The 15,444-nt window shown below is 28.9% G+C and overlaps 4 protein-coding genes across 5 annotated transcripts; 1 reads left to right on the forward strand and 3 right to left on the reverse strand.

Moving 5' to 3' along the window:
* Positions 1 to 541: 541 nt before the first annotated feature.
* On the forward strand, positions 542 to 8,384 carry tn (tripartite motif containing protein thin). 2 transcript variants are annotated; one of them, XM_027348202.2, is made up of 7 exons: positions 560 to 2,981; positions 6,194 to 6,564; positions 6,645 to 6,878; positions 6,938 to 7,580; positions 7,654 to 7,847; positions 7,916 to 8,040; positions 8,114 to 8,384. In XM_027348202.2, the coding sequence occupies exons 1-7, from the start codon at positions 706 to 708 to the stop codon at positions 8,231 to 8,233; spliced, it is 3,963 nt and encodes a 1,320-aa protein (XP_027204003.2). In that variant the 5' UTR covers positions 560 to 705; the 3' UTR covers positions 8,234 to 8,384. The 2 variants fall into 2 exon arrangements, with proteins under 2 accessions (XP_075678462.1, XP_027204003.2); XM_075822347.1 differs by lacking the exons at positions 6,645 to 6,878; positions 6,938 to 7,580; positions 7,654 to 7,847; positions 7,916 to 8,040; positions 8,114 to 8,384 and having other exon boundaries at positions 542 to 2,981; positions 4,596 to 6,319.
* Positions 8,111 to 9,814, reverse strand: LOC142645639 (uncharacterized). Its single transcript, XM_075822356.1, has 2 exons — positions 9,642 to 9,814; positions 8,111 to 9,581 (listed from the first exon to the last, which is right to left on the reverse strand). Exons 1-2 carry the CDS (start codon positions 9,696 to 9,698, stop codon positions 8,493 to 8,495), a joined length of 1,146 nt encoding a protein of 381 aa, XP_075678471.1. The 5' UTR covers positions 9,699 to 9,814; the 3' UTR covers positions 8,111 to 8,492.
* Positions 9,815 to 9,989: 175 nt separating this feature from the next.
* Positions 9,990 to 11,974, reverse strand: LOC142645636 (uncharacterized). Its single transcript, XM_075822335.1, has 2 exons — positions 11,709 to 11,974; positions 9,990 to 11,626 (listed from the first exon to the last, which is right to left on the reverse strand). The coding sequence occupies exons 1-2, from the start codon at positions 11,856 to 11,858 to the stop codon at positions 10,064 to 10,066; spliced, it is 1,713 nt and encodes a 570-aa protein (XP_075678450.1). The 5' UTR covers positions 11,859 to 11,974; the 3' UTR covers positions 9,990 to 10,063.
* Positions 11,975 to 13,427: 1,453 nt separating this feature from the next.
* LOC113797763 (uncharacterized) lies at positions 13,428 to 15,398 on the reverse strand. The gene has a single exon (XM_075822338.1). The coding sequence runs from the start codon at positions 15,314 to 15,316 to the stop codon at positions 13,655 to 13,657; it is 1,662 nt and encodes a 553-aa protein (XP_075678453.1). The 5' UTR covers positions 15,317 to 15,398; the 3' UTR covers positions 13,428 to 13,654.
* Positions 15,399 to 15,444: the final 46 nt, after the last annotated feature.

The raw sequence follows: 15,444 nt of genomic DNA on the forward strand, positions 1-15,444 counted from the left end.
AATTCTGTTGGATGATCTTTTTATAAAAATTTCGTCTTTTTGTTGTTGTTGTTTTCGTTCAAAAGTGTCGATCACACACACCATCGACATAATCTTTTTCGTCGCAATGAAAGTATTAAAAAAAAACAACGACAACGACATAGAATTTCCGAATAAAAAAAAATTATTTTTAAACATCATCAGGTTCAACCATCACAAGTGTGTGTTGCCAATGTCTTTCTAATCAAATTTCGATCTAAATTCTAAATTTCATTCTAACATCATCATTATTATTCAATGTGAATTTTGAAGAAAAAAACAAGACATTTTAAAACGAAGAATTGTCGTCGTCGTCGTCTTTATTTCATTTTATTTCTTCTGATATTTCACCATCATCATCAAGATTATTGTCGTCATGATTCGTATGCAAGAAATAAAAATAAAGACGACATAATTATAATGATGATGCACATATGTTGAATACAAGCATCTTTAGTGTCCTCAAAACCAAAAAATTTTATCATTCATTTATTTCTTATATTCCGTATTTGTAAATTGAATAATTTTTTTTGTTGTTTGTGTGTGTTTGTATTTCATTTTGGGTATTGCATTTGTATAATTTTTTATTATTATTTAAATTTAAAGTTTTTGGGTCATCCTTATTATTGAATTTCTTGAAGATATTAATTTTTTTTTCAAATCAAAAGAAGAAAAAGAAGAACAAAAATGTCTGGAGCTTGGAGTCAATTAGAACAGCTCCTAACCTGTGCAATTTGTTTGGATCGTTTTCGTAATCCAAAATTATTACCATGTCAACATACATTTTGTGGCGAACCTTGTATGGAAGGTTTAGTCGATTATGCACGAAGGCAGATAAAATGTCCAGAATGTCGTGCCGAACATCGCATTCCATACAATGGTGTACAATCATTTCCGAATAATGTTACATTAACAAGATTTTTAGATCTACATCGTAGTATAACCGGTGAAGAACCCGAACCATTACCATCACAAATGGATCGTTGTGGTGTTTGTGGTGAAAAATCTCATTGTATGTTATGTGCACATTGTTCGAAAAAAGTTTGTGATGAATGTCATCAAGCACATTTGGATATATTACGTAGAGAAATTAATCGTATTAATAGTCAAATAAGACGTGGTTTGGATAAACTAAATGAACATGTTGAACAATCGGATAAAGGTAATGAAAAATTATTAACAATAACAACACAAATACGTGATGAAATTACTGAATCAGTACGACGATTAATTAAAGATTTAAAAGATCGTGAAACAAAATTATTAGAAGAATTGGATGAATTTTTAATTAATGAAACAAAAAATTGTGTAAAACTTAAAGAAGATTTTGAAATTGAATTAGCAACAATAACAAGTAATAGTGATATGGCTGATGAAAATATTATCGATACATATGAATGGACTGATAATGAATTAATGGAATTTAAAGATATTTTTATGAAAACATTAGATTTTCTAAGAAATTTAGATACAGATTCAATGGATTATTCAAGAAAAATTAAATATATACAAAAAGTTGATCTTGATAATATTAGACGTAATGTTTCGGATTTTGGTGAAATACGTATCCAACAACCATTATCATCATCATCATCATCAACAACAGGAAATTATTTATCACCATTATCACCAGCTGATAGTATGAGTAATTTATCATTACCACAAAGTTCATTGATGAGAAGTCAAAGTGATCATCGTTTAGCTCAATTTGGTAATCCATCATCACCATCATCAACAACAAGAACATCAACACAAAGATCAGATCAATTACAACGTAGTTATTTAGATATAACTGGTGGATCAAATAAATATGGTGGAGGTAGTGATTCTGAACGTGAACGTTGTACAAGTCCAACAAGTGGTCGTCGTATTGAAGGTTCAGTAAGATTTGGTTCAGTACATGAACGTAGTTCAACTGCACGTAATAATAATGATTTTGGTTATACACGTGGTTGGCAAAGACCCGGTGATCAAGATTATGAACCATCAAATTCGGCAAATTTTCGTTCACGTTTTATGCGTGAAAGAATAAGAGAACGTACTGGTGGTATTGGTGATGATCATAATTTAGATGATCATGATTCATCGGATATATTATCTGGACATCGTGTACGATTTCAAGAAGAATCATCATCAACAACATCGACAACAGCAACAGCAGCAACTAAATCAAAATTATTTGATACAGAAGAAATGATCAATATGCGTACACCATTAAGTGGTTTGATAAAATTATTGGATTCACCACATCTAATGGAACGTTTACATCAAAATGAAATAAAAGCTAAACAAAAAGCTGCCGAACAAAAAGAAAATGAAACATCATCATCATCAACAGCAAATAATATCACACCGGTAATATCAAATCCTATAACGCCAACACCAACACCAGTACATAGACCTGCTACAAGACAAATGAGTGAAGATGAAATTGAAAAACAAAAGAAACAAAATCAAGCTGCATTTACACAACAACAACAACCGATAATAACAACTGCTAATAATATGACGACGACGACAACAACAACAACTACCACAACTAATCGTTCACCATTATTATCGGATTCAAATAACAATTCATCAAATGTAACAACATCGTTACAAAATCGTCGAATTCAATCATTACAACAAGAAGATAAACGATCACCATCAATTTCGGATGATAATTCGGATATAGATTTATTAAATTATGATGATGATGATGATAATAATAATAATGTGACCAAAACTACAAAGTCGACGACAATGACAACAGCAACAAGACCATCAACAACAACAACAAATAGTACAGTACGTCGTCGTATTTATGCATCATCCGGTAGCGGTGGCAGTGGTAATCAATCAACAAATAATTTTTCAAAAAGTATTGAATATCCAGGAGAATCATCAACAACAACAGCTCGTAATAAATATTCACCATCATCATATGCGGGAAACATTAATAATAATAATAATAATAACAGGCAAGTATCAAATTCTTCTATGAATTTCTTACCGAACAGAACATTGTCTTCCACATCTTCAACATCATTATCATCATTATTACCATCATCATCATCAGCGATAAAAAGAAATGCATTAGTACCAGGAGAGGATTTAATGACTGGTTGTGTACAGCCATCATCAATTAGTCCATCGAAATTAATATCAACTGATTCATCATCATCATCATCATCATCAGCACCTGCATCGATAAATTCATCAAAAAGCTCAACACCATTTAGTAAAAGTTCAACAATAAAATCTTCGAATAAGAACATTCGATCATCGTCATCATCATCATCATCATCAAATAAAAAAAGAATTCATGGTGGAAGTAATAGTGGTGGTGGTGGTGGTAGTAGTAGTAATTTTGGCGGAAATATCAACAGCAGCAACATCGGCATCATTAGTGATGATGATGATGATGATTATGATTATAATAATAATCCATTATCATCATCAAAAGCATCTAATTATAATAGACATAATAGTGATATTAATAATAATAATAATAATAATAAGGTACCGATTTATAATAATAAATTATCATCAACAACATCAGCTTCATTATTCAATGTTGCTTCTCCATCATTATCATCATCATCATCATCATCATCAACAACAGCAACAACAACACCGAAATCACGATATCAAATGAATTTGGCTTCAAACGGTAGTTCATCAATTAATCATGCATCATCATCATCATCATTACCGTTTAATCAATTTATTGGTAGTGGTGGGGGTGGTAGTAATGGTGGAAATACCTATACATCAACAATGCCATCAACAAATTGGCGTGATTATCAGATGACAAATACAAACAACAATAATAATAGTACGTTACCAACATCGAATACAACTGGAATGATGATTGATATGGCGGCAAATAATTCGATTCCAGCATCTTCAAATTCGAGTATTGAAAAACAACAACAACAACATACTGATGATGATGATGATGATAAATCTTCATCAAATAATAATGACCATAATAATCAAATGCAATTGCTTAATAGTAGCAGCCACCAAAATCCTTTCATCATCACCTTCAAACAATCATCTAACCTTCCTTTGCAATTGCTACAAATCCAAATAAACAATAATGATAGTAATGATAATTTTAATGCAGATGAGAATAATAATAATATTTTATCCAATCAATACAATATGATAGATATTCCAATTCGTAAACGAATTCGTATTTAAAAAAAAAGAAAACAGTAATGAGATAATCCCAAAATTTGCAAAATATTAATGATGATGATGATGATGATAATATTTGTAAGTAATGTTTGATTGAACAACTAAATTCAATTATGAAAAGTTGGTTGTTAATCAAAAAAAAAATTGATAACATCATCATTATCAAAAGGCTTTTCTTTCACGATGATAATTTTGCGCTTTATGATGATTATTTTTTTTGGTGTCCAAATACACACAAAAACACAAATTTTTTTGTTGTTGTTGAAAATAATTATCCATATTAGTTATCCAATATGATCTCACTAACAAAAGTTTTTTTTTTGTTTTTTTTCTCTTCTTTTTTTCTGTTTTTCTTCAATCAAAATGATTTTATTCATTCAATGAATCAGGTCTATATTCACGACGACTAGGCCGTCCATATCGATAACAGATCATACTACCATCACCACCACCAATAATAACAAAATCATAAACAATATTGATGATTTAGATCAAAATTATGTTCCATCATCATCTTCAATCTACAACCACCACCAACAACAACCATACCGCCAATCATATAATCATTATTCAATACCATCATCAACAATTCATGAAACATCAAACATACAACCAAGAAATCTATCACCAATATTATCATCGAATGAACAAGCATCATCCAATGGTTCTGAAGCTAATTCTACACAGCCATCACCAATACAATCACCAACACCAATATTAAATAACATCAATGATAATAAACCTACCAGTCCAGAATCTGAACCAACTGAAGAAGAAGAAGAAGATGAAGAAGAAGTTTATGATAATGAATCTTCAGCAAAAACTTCACCATCTGAATCTCGTCAACCATCACCATCATTATTATCGGCTACAACATCATCGATTATTTTCAAACCATCATCATCATCATCATCACAATCAAATGATAATGTTGAAATTATTTCAAAAAAAGGTAATGTTACAATAATGCGAAGAAAAAGACAAACGATAAAAGATTCAAGCGATGATGATGATGATGATAAAGAAGAACCCGAGGAAGATGCGGAAGAAGAAAATGTTCAGAAAGATGTTGATGATGATAATAATCGTCCACGATTATATCGTGTTAATAGTAGTGAAAATAGATTTAATGGTGAATTAGCTATACCGAATCAATCGAATTGGCTTCGACCAAGTATTGAAAGAGAATTTTTTTCGCCTATTAAAAACAATACCGATAATCAACAAGAAGAAAATGATGATAAAGTAGAACAAAAAGATGTTGATGATGAAGATGATGATGATGATGATGAAGAATATGAATATGTTGATGAAGATGAAGATGAAGAAGAAGAAAATGATAATGAAATTATTTATCTACCTGGTCAACAGAAAAATTCAAGCGAAAAAAGCGAAAAAAGTGTTGAAGAAGAAGATGAAGAACAACAGCAAGAAATAGAAAATCATAGTGATGACGATAATGATGATGATGAACAGATGAAAAGTGCAGCTGAAATTGATTTAATCAAACAACGTGAACAAAGTAGTTCAAATGATGATCTTTTAGAATTTATCGATGCTAATAATGGTGATATTGATGATGATGATGATGATGATGATGATGATGATGATGATAATGAAAAATCCGAAGATGAAGAAATCGATGATAATGATGATGAAGAAACTGAAGAAAATGATGATAATGATGATGATGAGGAAGAAATGGTTGATGCTACTGAAACTACCTATCCATTATATTCAAATTCAAATACAATTCATAAGACAAAAATTGAAAATCATTGAATCTAATCATTTTTGCAAGAATAATAATCATCATCATTACATTACACAAACACACACATATCGTTATCATCATATATAACTAATCTAATCTAATTTAATTTAATTGATTTAATTGTTTTTGTTTTATTATTTTTTTTAATTTGGTCGTTTCTTTTTGATCTCTAATCAAATTTTTTAATATAATATGAAATCAATCAACAAACAGCATTCATCATACACAGGCTCAAATTTCATCATCATCATCATCATTATTAAATAATAATAATAATAATACCTATGCTCATTATCGTTCTAATCGTAAAATATCAAGAGATGAAGATGATTTAACACCGACAACAACAACAACAACAACAACATCATATTCTAGTCCATTAAGTCGTCGTAATAGTGTAAATCGTCGAAATTATCATTATAATGATGATGTAATACCAAATAATACAAATGAATCGGAAACTTATCGTCGATCAAGTATTCATCATCAACCAGTGAATGATCGTTATGGTGGTGGTTCATCATCTACATCAAGTAGCTATCTACGAAATCGTTTAGCTAAAAGTAAAAGTTCACATGCAGTTGGTAAGTTTTAATTGAAAAATTGATATAGGCAAAACATTATTATTTTTTTGTTAATATTGAATTTTATTATTTTATCATAGCTTATGATGATAGTGATGAAGAAAGTAATAATAGTGGTATTGGAAATCCATTATCACCATCGGCAAGTGCTATTGGTGGTTTTAAAAGTCGTTTTATGAATTATGGATCATCCAATAATAATAATAACAGCAATTTGGAAACTAATTCTGATCGTTTGACTTCGGCAAGACGTACTTCAAGATCTGGTTATACATATCGAACCAGAGAACCTAGTCCAGAAGAAGAAAGTGCTGGTAAATCCTGTGAATTTTTTTTTATTAAAATGGAAAATTTATTATTTTTTTTTTAATAGGTTCAGTTACACAATATTTAATAAATAAATATGGTACAAGAAATAATCGTCCATCAGTATTAAGTAAAAGTAAAAGTTCACATGCTATATTTGGTAGAAGTTTATCAAGTTCGGATGAAGATTTACCGGCTAATGTTACTACGACAAAATATCGTCGTGATTCTTCATCGACAACAGATTATACACCATATAAATCATCATCAATCGGTCTATCATATCCACGACAAATGTATCAACAGAAGAAACGTATGATGATGAAAATAGGTTCACGAGGAACAAATCCAAGCTGTTTTACATGGCCAAGAGGAGTGGCTTGTGGTCCGGATAATGGAATTGTTGTTGCCGATTCGTCTAATCATCGGGTCCAGGTTTTCGATTCGACTGGAAGATTTCAATTTGAATTCGGCTCATATGGTAGTGGTGAAGGTGAATTCGATTGTCTGGCTGGTGTAACTGTAAATCGTATTGGCCATTTTATCGTATCCGATCGTTATAATCATCGTGTTCAAGTTTTTGATGCAAGTGGTCGATTTTTACGAACATTCGGCAATGAAGGACGATCGGATGGAAAATTCAGTTATCCATGGGGTATAGCCACTGATGCACTTGGATTTATTTATGTTTGTGACAAAGAAAATCATCGGTAATTTCAATTTTTGAATTTATAATTAAAAAAATTAATTGCGAAGTAATAATGCTTTTTAAATTTTTTTCAGGATTCAAGTATTTCAATCTGATGGAACTTTTGTGGGTAAATTTGGATCGATTGGTAGTCGAGCTGGAATGTTGGAACATCCACATTATATTGCTGTCAGTAATACGAATCGAATCGTTGTCAGTGATAGTAATAATCATCGTATTCAAATCTTTGATATAAATGGACGATCTACTTCAACATTTGGAAGTGAAGGTACAATTTGATCATGATATTTGATGATGATCATGAAAGAAAAAATTCATAAAAATTCTATTCCAAAGGATCTGGTGATGGACAATTTAAATTTCCACGTGGTGTTGCTGTTGATGAAAATGGTTTTATAATTGTTGGCGATTCGGGTAATAATCGTATACAAATATTCAATCCGGATGGAACATTTCTTAAGGTATGTTTGTTATTCCATTTAAAAAATCAAATAATGATCATCAATTTTTATTTACAAATAATTTTCGATAAAGACTTTTGGTCAATGGGGTTCAGGTGAAGGAGAATTTAAAGGATTGGAAGGTGTTGCCATTTCTTCTACCGGTAATATTTTGGTTTGCGATCGTGAAAATCATCGAATTCAAGTGTTTTGAACATTATTTATCAATTTCATTTCATTGGCTTGTAATCATTTCTTCAACAGAACAACAAAAAAAAAACTTTAATTCAGCTGAGAACCAATTTATATGCTCATCATTCATATTTTTAGTTTTGAAGAAAAAAAATTCAAATAATCAAATGTGATATATGTGTGTATTTTTATGCATTTTGTGTGATCACATTTTAAACAAAAAGAAAAAAAATTGATTATAATTTACAAAAATTGAATTAAAAAAAAATACTGTCAAAAATCTAATAGTAAATAGCAGTCATAGGTTGTTGTTGATCCAGATAAGTTAGATTATACCATCCATATGGCCATTGATATTGTGAATATTGTTGTTGATAATCATTTTGTTGTTTTTGATGATGATGATGATGAAGATAATCACGTATTATTAATTGAATAATTAAAAATAATGCTAATACAATGGCCACAAGAACAATAAATATGAATACTAAACGGCTAATACAACGAAATGATTTATAATAATCATTATCATTATTTGTTTGGATTTTCTTTTCATCATTATTTTTATGGTTGTTGGTAACAACATTATCTTCGATGCCTAAAAATGTAGAATCATTCATTAACATTAATTTATCGGCCAAATATGAATTATCATCATCATCATCATCAGTATTGGATTTATAAATATTCAGACTACTTTGTTGTTTGTTATCGATAGAATCACCATCGTCATCATGATGGTAATGATCATCATTGAAATTTTTATTTCGAATCGAATAAGTAGCATAATTTGATGATGGTAAACTATTTGAAAAACTAATCATTGATGAATGATTTTGATGATTCGATAAACTATTAGTAGTATTATTCAATAAATGTGATTTAATATCGGTTGAATGTAAATTTATTGTCGATAAATTTAATCGATATAATTCTTTTTTATCATCATTTGTCAATGATGATGATAATGATTGAATCGTATAATTACTTGAATAATTATCATTAGTTGATAAATCTAATGGACTATTTGAATCTATTGTTTCCGAATAAATGGTCGATATATCATCATTCATCATAATGATCATTTCATTGGATTCTTTTTCGGATGTTTTAAGTGGTAAATGTGGTGGTGGTGGTGGTGGTGCTGGTCTTCGTATAATAATCGGTTTCATTACACCATGTAAATATGATGTATCAAAATATTGAAATGATGATGATTCAGATAGATTAACATTATCATTGGATAAATTTAGATCAGTATGATAAGTTATTCGTGATATATTGGTATCGGATGTTTGATTTAATTTAAATTTTCGATCATTATTATCAATGATCAAATCAGCATTATTCATTGATTGAACCAGTAAATTCTGGAAAGAAATTTGATTGAAAAGAGATTTCTTAAACTACAATTTTAATCATCAACTTACGTTTGATTGAAATCTTTTTCGATGTTCATCTCGTAATGGAAAAATATATTCATACATTTTTCGTGTTTATTTAGATCAAAAGATTGATTGATTGATGACTAAAAAAAATAAAATAAAAACAAAAACAAAATAATTTGAGTAATGAAACCAGACATTACATTCTATTTACAAACATGGGTTTTTATAGCTTTCTCAAACACACAAACCATACATATTATCCATTTGCCAATGATTAAATGTTATCATCTTTTCTTATTTTTTGATTTAAGAAAATTTTCATTCAGTAATTAAAAGTGACTAATCAAATCAGATCATTTGGTAACTATGGCTTTTTGACTAATGCGGACATTTAAAAAAACAAAAACAAAACATTTATTTACAAAGAGAAATTTCATAATATAATCAATTAAAAATACAAAAATTCAATCATTATTTTGGCTGAAATTATTTTTTGAACGAGAAAATAATGAACGAAAATGTTTGAATGTTTTTGGAAAAAGAAAATTTTCCATTTTTCTTGAATCAACAACACCGACATCGATTGGATTCGAACGATTCTTTTTTTTGGATTGTTGTTTTGATTTTTGAAAAAAATTCTGATTCCATTTACGTATTAATCGTTCTTTTAAATTCATCAATGTAAATGGTAAAAATTTATCCATTTTAGATTTTGGTTTCATTGATAATGATGATGATGATGATGATTCTCGTTCTTTAATCGAATGTTGTAATGATAATGGTTGTTGATAAACGATCGGTGACGATATTCCATTGTATGTTGATGATGATGATGATGATAATGAACCATAATGGTTATTATTATCATCAACATCAACAACATTATTACCGGATGTAATTCCGAAAAAATCATAATCATTCAAAAACACTGATGATGATGATGATGATGATGATGATGATGATGATGGTTTTCGATGAAGAAAATAATTTTCTGTCGATATATTTGTCGGTACGATCGGTCGAATACGATTAATCAATGTTTTTGTTGTTGCAGCCGCCGCCGACGTCGTTGATTTTTCCGATTGTATTGGTTTGATTTGATTAATGATGTATTTATTGTTGTTGTTGTTGTTGAGATTTGCTGATGACATATTGTATTTTTTAATAATCAATGGACGAAAAGTTGTTGTTGTTGTTGTTGTCGTGGTCATTCGATCATTATTATTATTATTATTATCATAAAAACTATATTTATTGAATGAATAATCCGGTAAATCATCATTATCACCATTAGTTTGATATTTTCCATTGACAATTGATGATTGTTGTTGTTGTTGTTGCAGTTGTTGTCGTCGATGATTATACCATTTTGGTTTATCAATTTGCATGTTCATTGTTAATGGTGGTGATCTTTTGATTGAATGATCATCCATTATCGTCGTTGATGATGATGATGATGATTTCTTTCGATATTTCAACAACGATGATGATTTCGGTGATGGTGGTGACAATGATGGCGGTGGAGGTGGTGATAATTTTGTTTGATTTTTTGTTGTTGTTGTAATGAAATTTTTTGATTCATTTTTTAGTTCCGCATTCATTGTACCATTAACATTATAAAGTATTTGATTAATAAAAAAGAATTTTGTTGAATTTTGACAAATTTCATTCGAATCATTTTCAAAATTATTATTTTCACATGTTAATTCTTTTTGATTAAATTGTGAACTACCTGGACAATTAAATGTAAATTGACGTTGTTCTTGTTTACAATAATGAAATGTTCGACAATTTAAATCAATATCAGCATAATAACCTTCGGATCGATTTGAACAATCAAAATGTATTGTTGATAGAAATTTATTCAATGATTTTGTTGAACGAAATTTTGTATTGATTAGATTTGATTTTGGTTTGAAAATTTGATTCGATGATGAAATTTTATTCATTTCGAATGATTTTCGCGAAAATACATTCGAATTTAATGAATCTGAATATGAATTGGTTTTTTCAAGAATTGATGGTGCCTAAAAACCCAAAAAACAACAACAACAAAAGATTTGCTCAAAACAGAATTTTTCAAAAACAAAACAAAACCGGAAAACATACCTTTGATAAAAGACGATCGAATGAAATAATTTTATAACGATTATTATTATTATCAATACTATTTTGACTTGATGAGGTTGATAATGTACAAATAGAACAAATGATAATGATAATTAATTTGTTCGATAAAATCATTCGAATTGAAGACATTTTTGTTATTTATTCAATAACATTTTTTTTCTTCTTCTAAAAATTACAAAATTTGAAATTTTTACATTTTTTTTTATTCGCAGATTATTTATCGACTAAAACGGATATTGTCTAAATACAATGTGATGCATTGTGATGTTGTTGTTTTGAAAGAAATCCGGGTAATTCACTTGTCGAGAAAAAAAATGACTGTAAATGAAAATGATTTTTTTTTGTGTGTGAAGATTTTCAAACAACGAACAACGACAAACAAGTAAGTAAAAGGAAAATGGCAAAACTATTTCGTTTCTGTTTTTTTTTCTTGGATTTTAGAAAGCCGAAAAAAGAGAGAAACATAAAGAAAGAAAATCATTCAAAAAACGGTTGATGACCATTTCAATACCTATTTATCAACAACCAAGAAGAAAGAATTGCCATTTTAATTTTAATTTTAATCAATCTCTTTTTGATTATAATTATCGTCGTCGTCATTCGCAAATCATTCGATTAATCATTAAAACTTATCATCATCATCATAGACTTCCTATTGTCTCTATCAAGATTAGAATAAAGAAGATGAACGAAAAAAAAGAATAAATCAAAATTCATTGTTTTTTTTTCATATGTGAAGACACCTAACATAAAAAAACAACAATGAATCAGTTCAAGAGTTGTTGTTGTTTTTTGTTTCGGGTAGAAAAGAAAAAAAATTATGAAAAATAACCGTTTTTTTTGATAAACAACAAACAACGACCAATGATTATCATCATCATTGTCCTCCCCCCACTGTTCATTCTCATCAAATCATCACGGTTCGTTGATGATTTGATCAGGTAAAATAGTCACGGTATTAGGTATCATCATCATATAGTCATAATTGACGATCAACAGTTATGTCTTTGTCGTTGTTTCGGTTGTTGGTTGAATGATTATGCAAAAAGTATAACGACGAAAAATATTCAAAACAAAAAAAATTTAGTTTCGGTCACGATGTCCAATCACACACACACAATGACCAACCATTCTTTTGATTGATTTTTTTGTTGTTGAAAATTGAAAGATTCGATTTCAACAAAAATTTTTGGATTTCAAAGCCAAAAATAGAATGATTTTTAATTTTCATTTCTTTTTCTTTTTCTTTCCTTTTTCCCAATAGAAATCCCAATTGGAATATCGTTTTGGTTTGGTTTGGTTTGGTTGAATAAATAAAATCAAGTCAAGATAATTGGACGAAAAGAAATTTATATAATAAAAAAAAAAATGCCAACATTTGTGTTTTGACCAAAAAAAAAAAAAGTAAATCAAGTCATTCCAAGCCGAAATGTCAGAAAATTGACAATCACTGAATCGAAACAAAATGCAAAAAAAAAAAAAATAAAGACGACTATCCATGGATACCCTGAATTAAGATGGTTTCTTCATCGAAGATATTTCAAATCAGGAAAACAAAACAAAAAAAAAAATCTGACCGATTAACCGAAAAACCAAAAAAAAAAGAATCAAGTTGATTTCGAATGAACAAACATCGATTCGTTCGAAATACACATGCGTATTTCACAAATGTGATTTTTCGCACCTTTATTTTCAATGTTTGGAGGTAAGTTCATTTTATTTAAATTTAACTAAACTAAATTTATTTTTTAAAATTAGTAAAATGAAAAATATGGAAAATCAAATATATCGTGTTTGTTTGAAAATCAAAAGGAAATCTAAAAAAAAAGAAAAAGAAAAACAATCAACAAAATAATATGAACATTGTGTTTTGAATCATCAAATACATGTGTAGATCCTATTTGATATTTTAAACATCGTTGAAATTAATAAAATGATTTTTTTTTCATTGTTGAATAACGATTATTATTATTATTATTATGATATTTCGATGAAGAACGATTATTATTCATTTGCCAATGTTGTTGTTGTTGATGATGTTTTTTAAACATTTTTTGTTGTTGTTGTTGTTGTTTACTTGTTGAAATTATCGATAATTGTTCAGGTATTTGATTATTTGATTCACGTAAAATTTCAATCAATTGTCGGGCCAATAATGGATTTAAACGATTAGAAAAAAATGAATATGCAATACCTTTATTATCTTTTCTACCTGTACGACCAATACGATGTACATATGTTTCAATATCATCCGGAAAATCATAATTAATAACAATATTAACATCATCAATATCTAAACCACGTGCAGCAACATTTGTTGCACATAATAATTTTATCTGACCAATTTTAAAACCTTTTAATGTTGATTCACGTTGTCGTTGTGTCATATCACCATGTAATGATGATGATGATATACGTAAACGGCGATAAATTTGATTTGAAATACGATCACAATCAATTTTTCTATTACAAAATAATAATATTTTTTCATTTGAATGATTTTTTAGAATATTTTCCATCATTTCATAACGTTCATTCGAATCACAAACCAAAACATTTTGTTGAATATTATGATTGGCAACTAATTTTGTACCACCAATCGATATAAATGCATGTTCAGGTTTAAGATATTTATTTACAAATGATTTTACTTCATCTGGCCATGATGCTGAAAACATCATTGTTTGACGATGAAAACGATCAGGACATCGATTAATTAGATAGGATATTTGTGGTTCAAAACCCATATCCAGCATACGATCAGCTTCATCAATAACTAGATAATTTATTTCACTTAAATCAACATATCTAGCATCGATTAGATCTTTAAGTCTTCCGGGTGTTGAAACTAAAAATAATGGATTATTATTTTCCAAATAATCAATTTGTTTTCGACGATCATTACCACCATATAAACAAATTGATTTGAATATTTTAAATTGCCTGATAACATCGAATATTTGTACGGCTAGTTCACGTGTTGGTGCCAATATTAATACCTTAGGTTTTAATCGTTTTTCTAAATGTCCATTATCAGACCAATAATCACGATGAATTGGATAAAGTTGACAAAATGCAGGCAATAAATAGGCTAATGTTTTACCCGAACCAGTTTGTGCAATACCGATTAGATCAAGTTCGGAAAATAATATCGGTAATGATTGTGCCTGTATTGGTGTTGGTTTTTCATAACCAAATTTTGCCATAATTTCACGAATTTTATCCGGCATATCCAATTCATCAAAATCGAAAATATTTCTTCCATCTTTAACATTTTCAACAAATACTTGATGTTCAGAACGAAATTGTTGAATTGCATCATCTAATGATGATGATTCATTCGATTCAATCAGTGTTGATTGATTATTGTAGCATTGTATTCGTTCAGTAATTGTTGGAGAAATAATGCTCGAATTTTTTTCATTTGTTGTTGTTGCTGTTTTCGATAAACAAATCGATGGCCAATATCGTTTATGATAAAACGTTTGAATTGGACAAATATTCAATGTTCCATTAAATAATTCCAATAGATTTCGATTTCTTTGTGTTAATTGAATAGATTTTCGTAATAATAAACGATAATTCATTTTTGTTTGAAGATTTTATCATCAAAAAAAATTTAATGAATGAAAATGGGTGAAAGAAAGAAACCACGAGGAGACGAAAACTTTATGAGAAATCGAAACTTTTCACCACAAAAAAAAATGTTTACGGA

Source organism: Dermatophagoides pteronyssinus, unplaced genomic scaffold (genome assembly GCF_027571235.1).
Source record: "Dermatophagoides pteronyssinus isolate colony J.1.1.1.1 unplaced genomic scaffold, Derpt_VIB-CSIC_2022.12 sq0016, whole genome shotgun sequence".
Taxonomy (NCBI): Eukaryota; Metazoa; Arthropoda; class Arachnida; order Sarcoptiformes; family Pyroglyphidae; genus Dermatophagoides; species Dermatophagoides pteronyssinus.

Coding starts and splice junctions, on each gene's coding strand:
- tn (XM_027348202.2), top strand. CDS start 706: ATGTCTGGAGCTTGGAGTCAATTAGAACAGCTCCTAACCTGTGCAATT. Junction 2,982..6,193: donor AATAATAATAATAATAACAG/GCAAGTATCAAA, acceptor ATCAACAAACAG/CATTCATCATACACAGGCTC. Junction 7,581..7,653: donor TGTGACAAAGAAAATCATCG/GTAATTTCAATT, acceptor AATTTTTTTCAG/GATTCAAGTATTTCAATCTG.
- LOC142645639 (XM_075822356.1), bottom strand. CDS start 9,698: ATGTATGAATATATTTTTCCATTACGAGATGAACATCGAAAAAGATTT. Junction 9,582..9,641: donor GAAAAAGATTTCAATCAAAC/GTAAGTTGATGA, acceptor ATTTCTTTCCAG/AATTTACTGGTTCAATCAAT.
- LOC142645636 (XM_075822335.1), bottom strand. CDS start 11,858: ATGTCTTCAATTCGAATGATTTTATCGAACAAATTAATTATCATTATC. Junction 11,627..11,708: donor TCGATCGTCTTTTATCAAAG/GTATGTTTTCCG, acceptor TTGGGTTTTTAG/GCACCATCAATTCTTGAAAA.
- LOC113797763 (XM_075822338.1), bottom strand. CDS start 15,316: ATGAATTATCGTTTATTATTACGAAAATCTATTCAATTAACACAAAGA.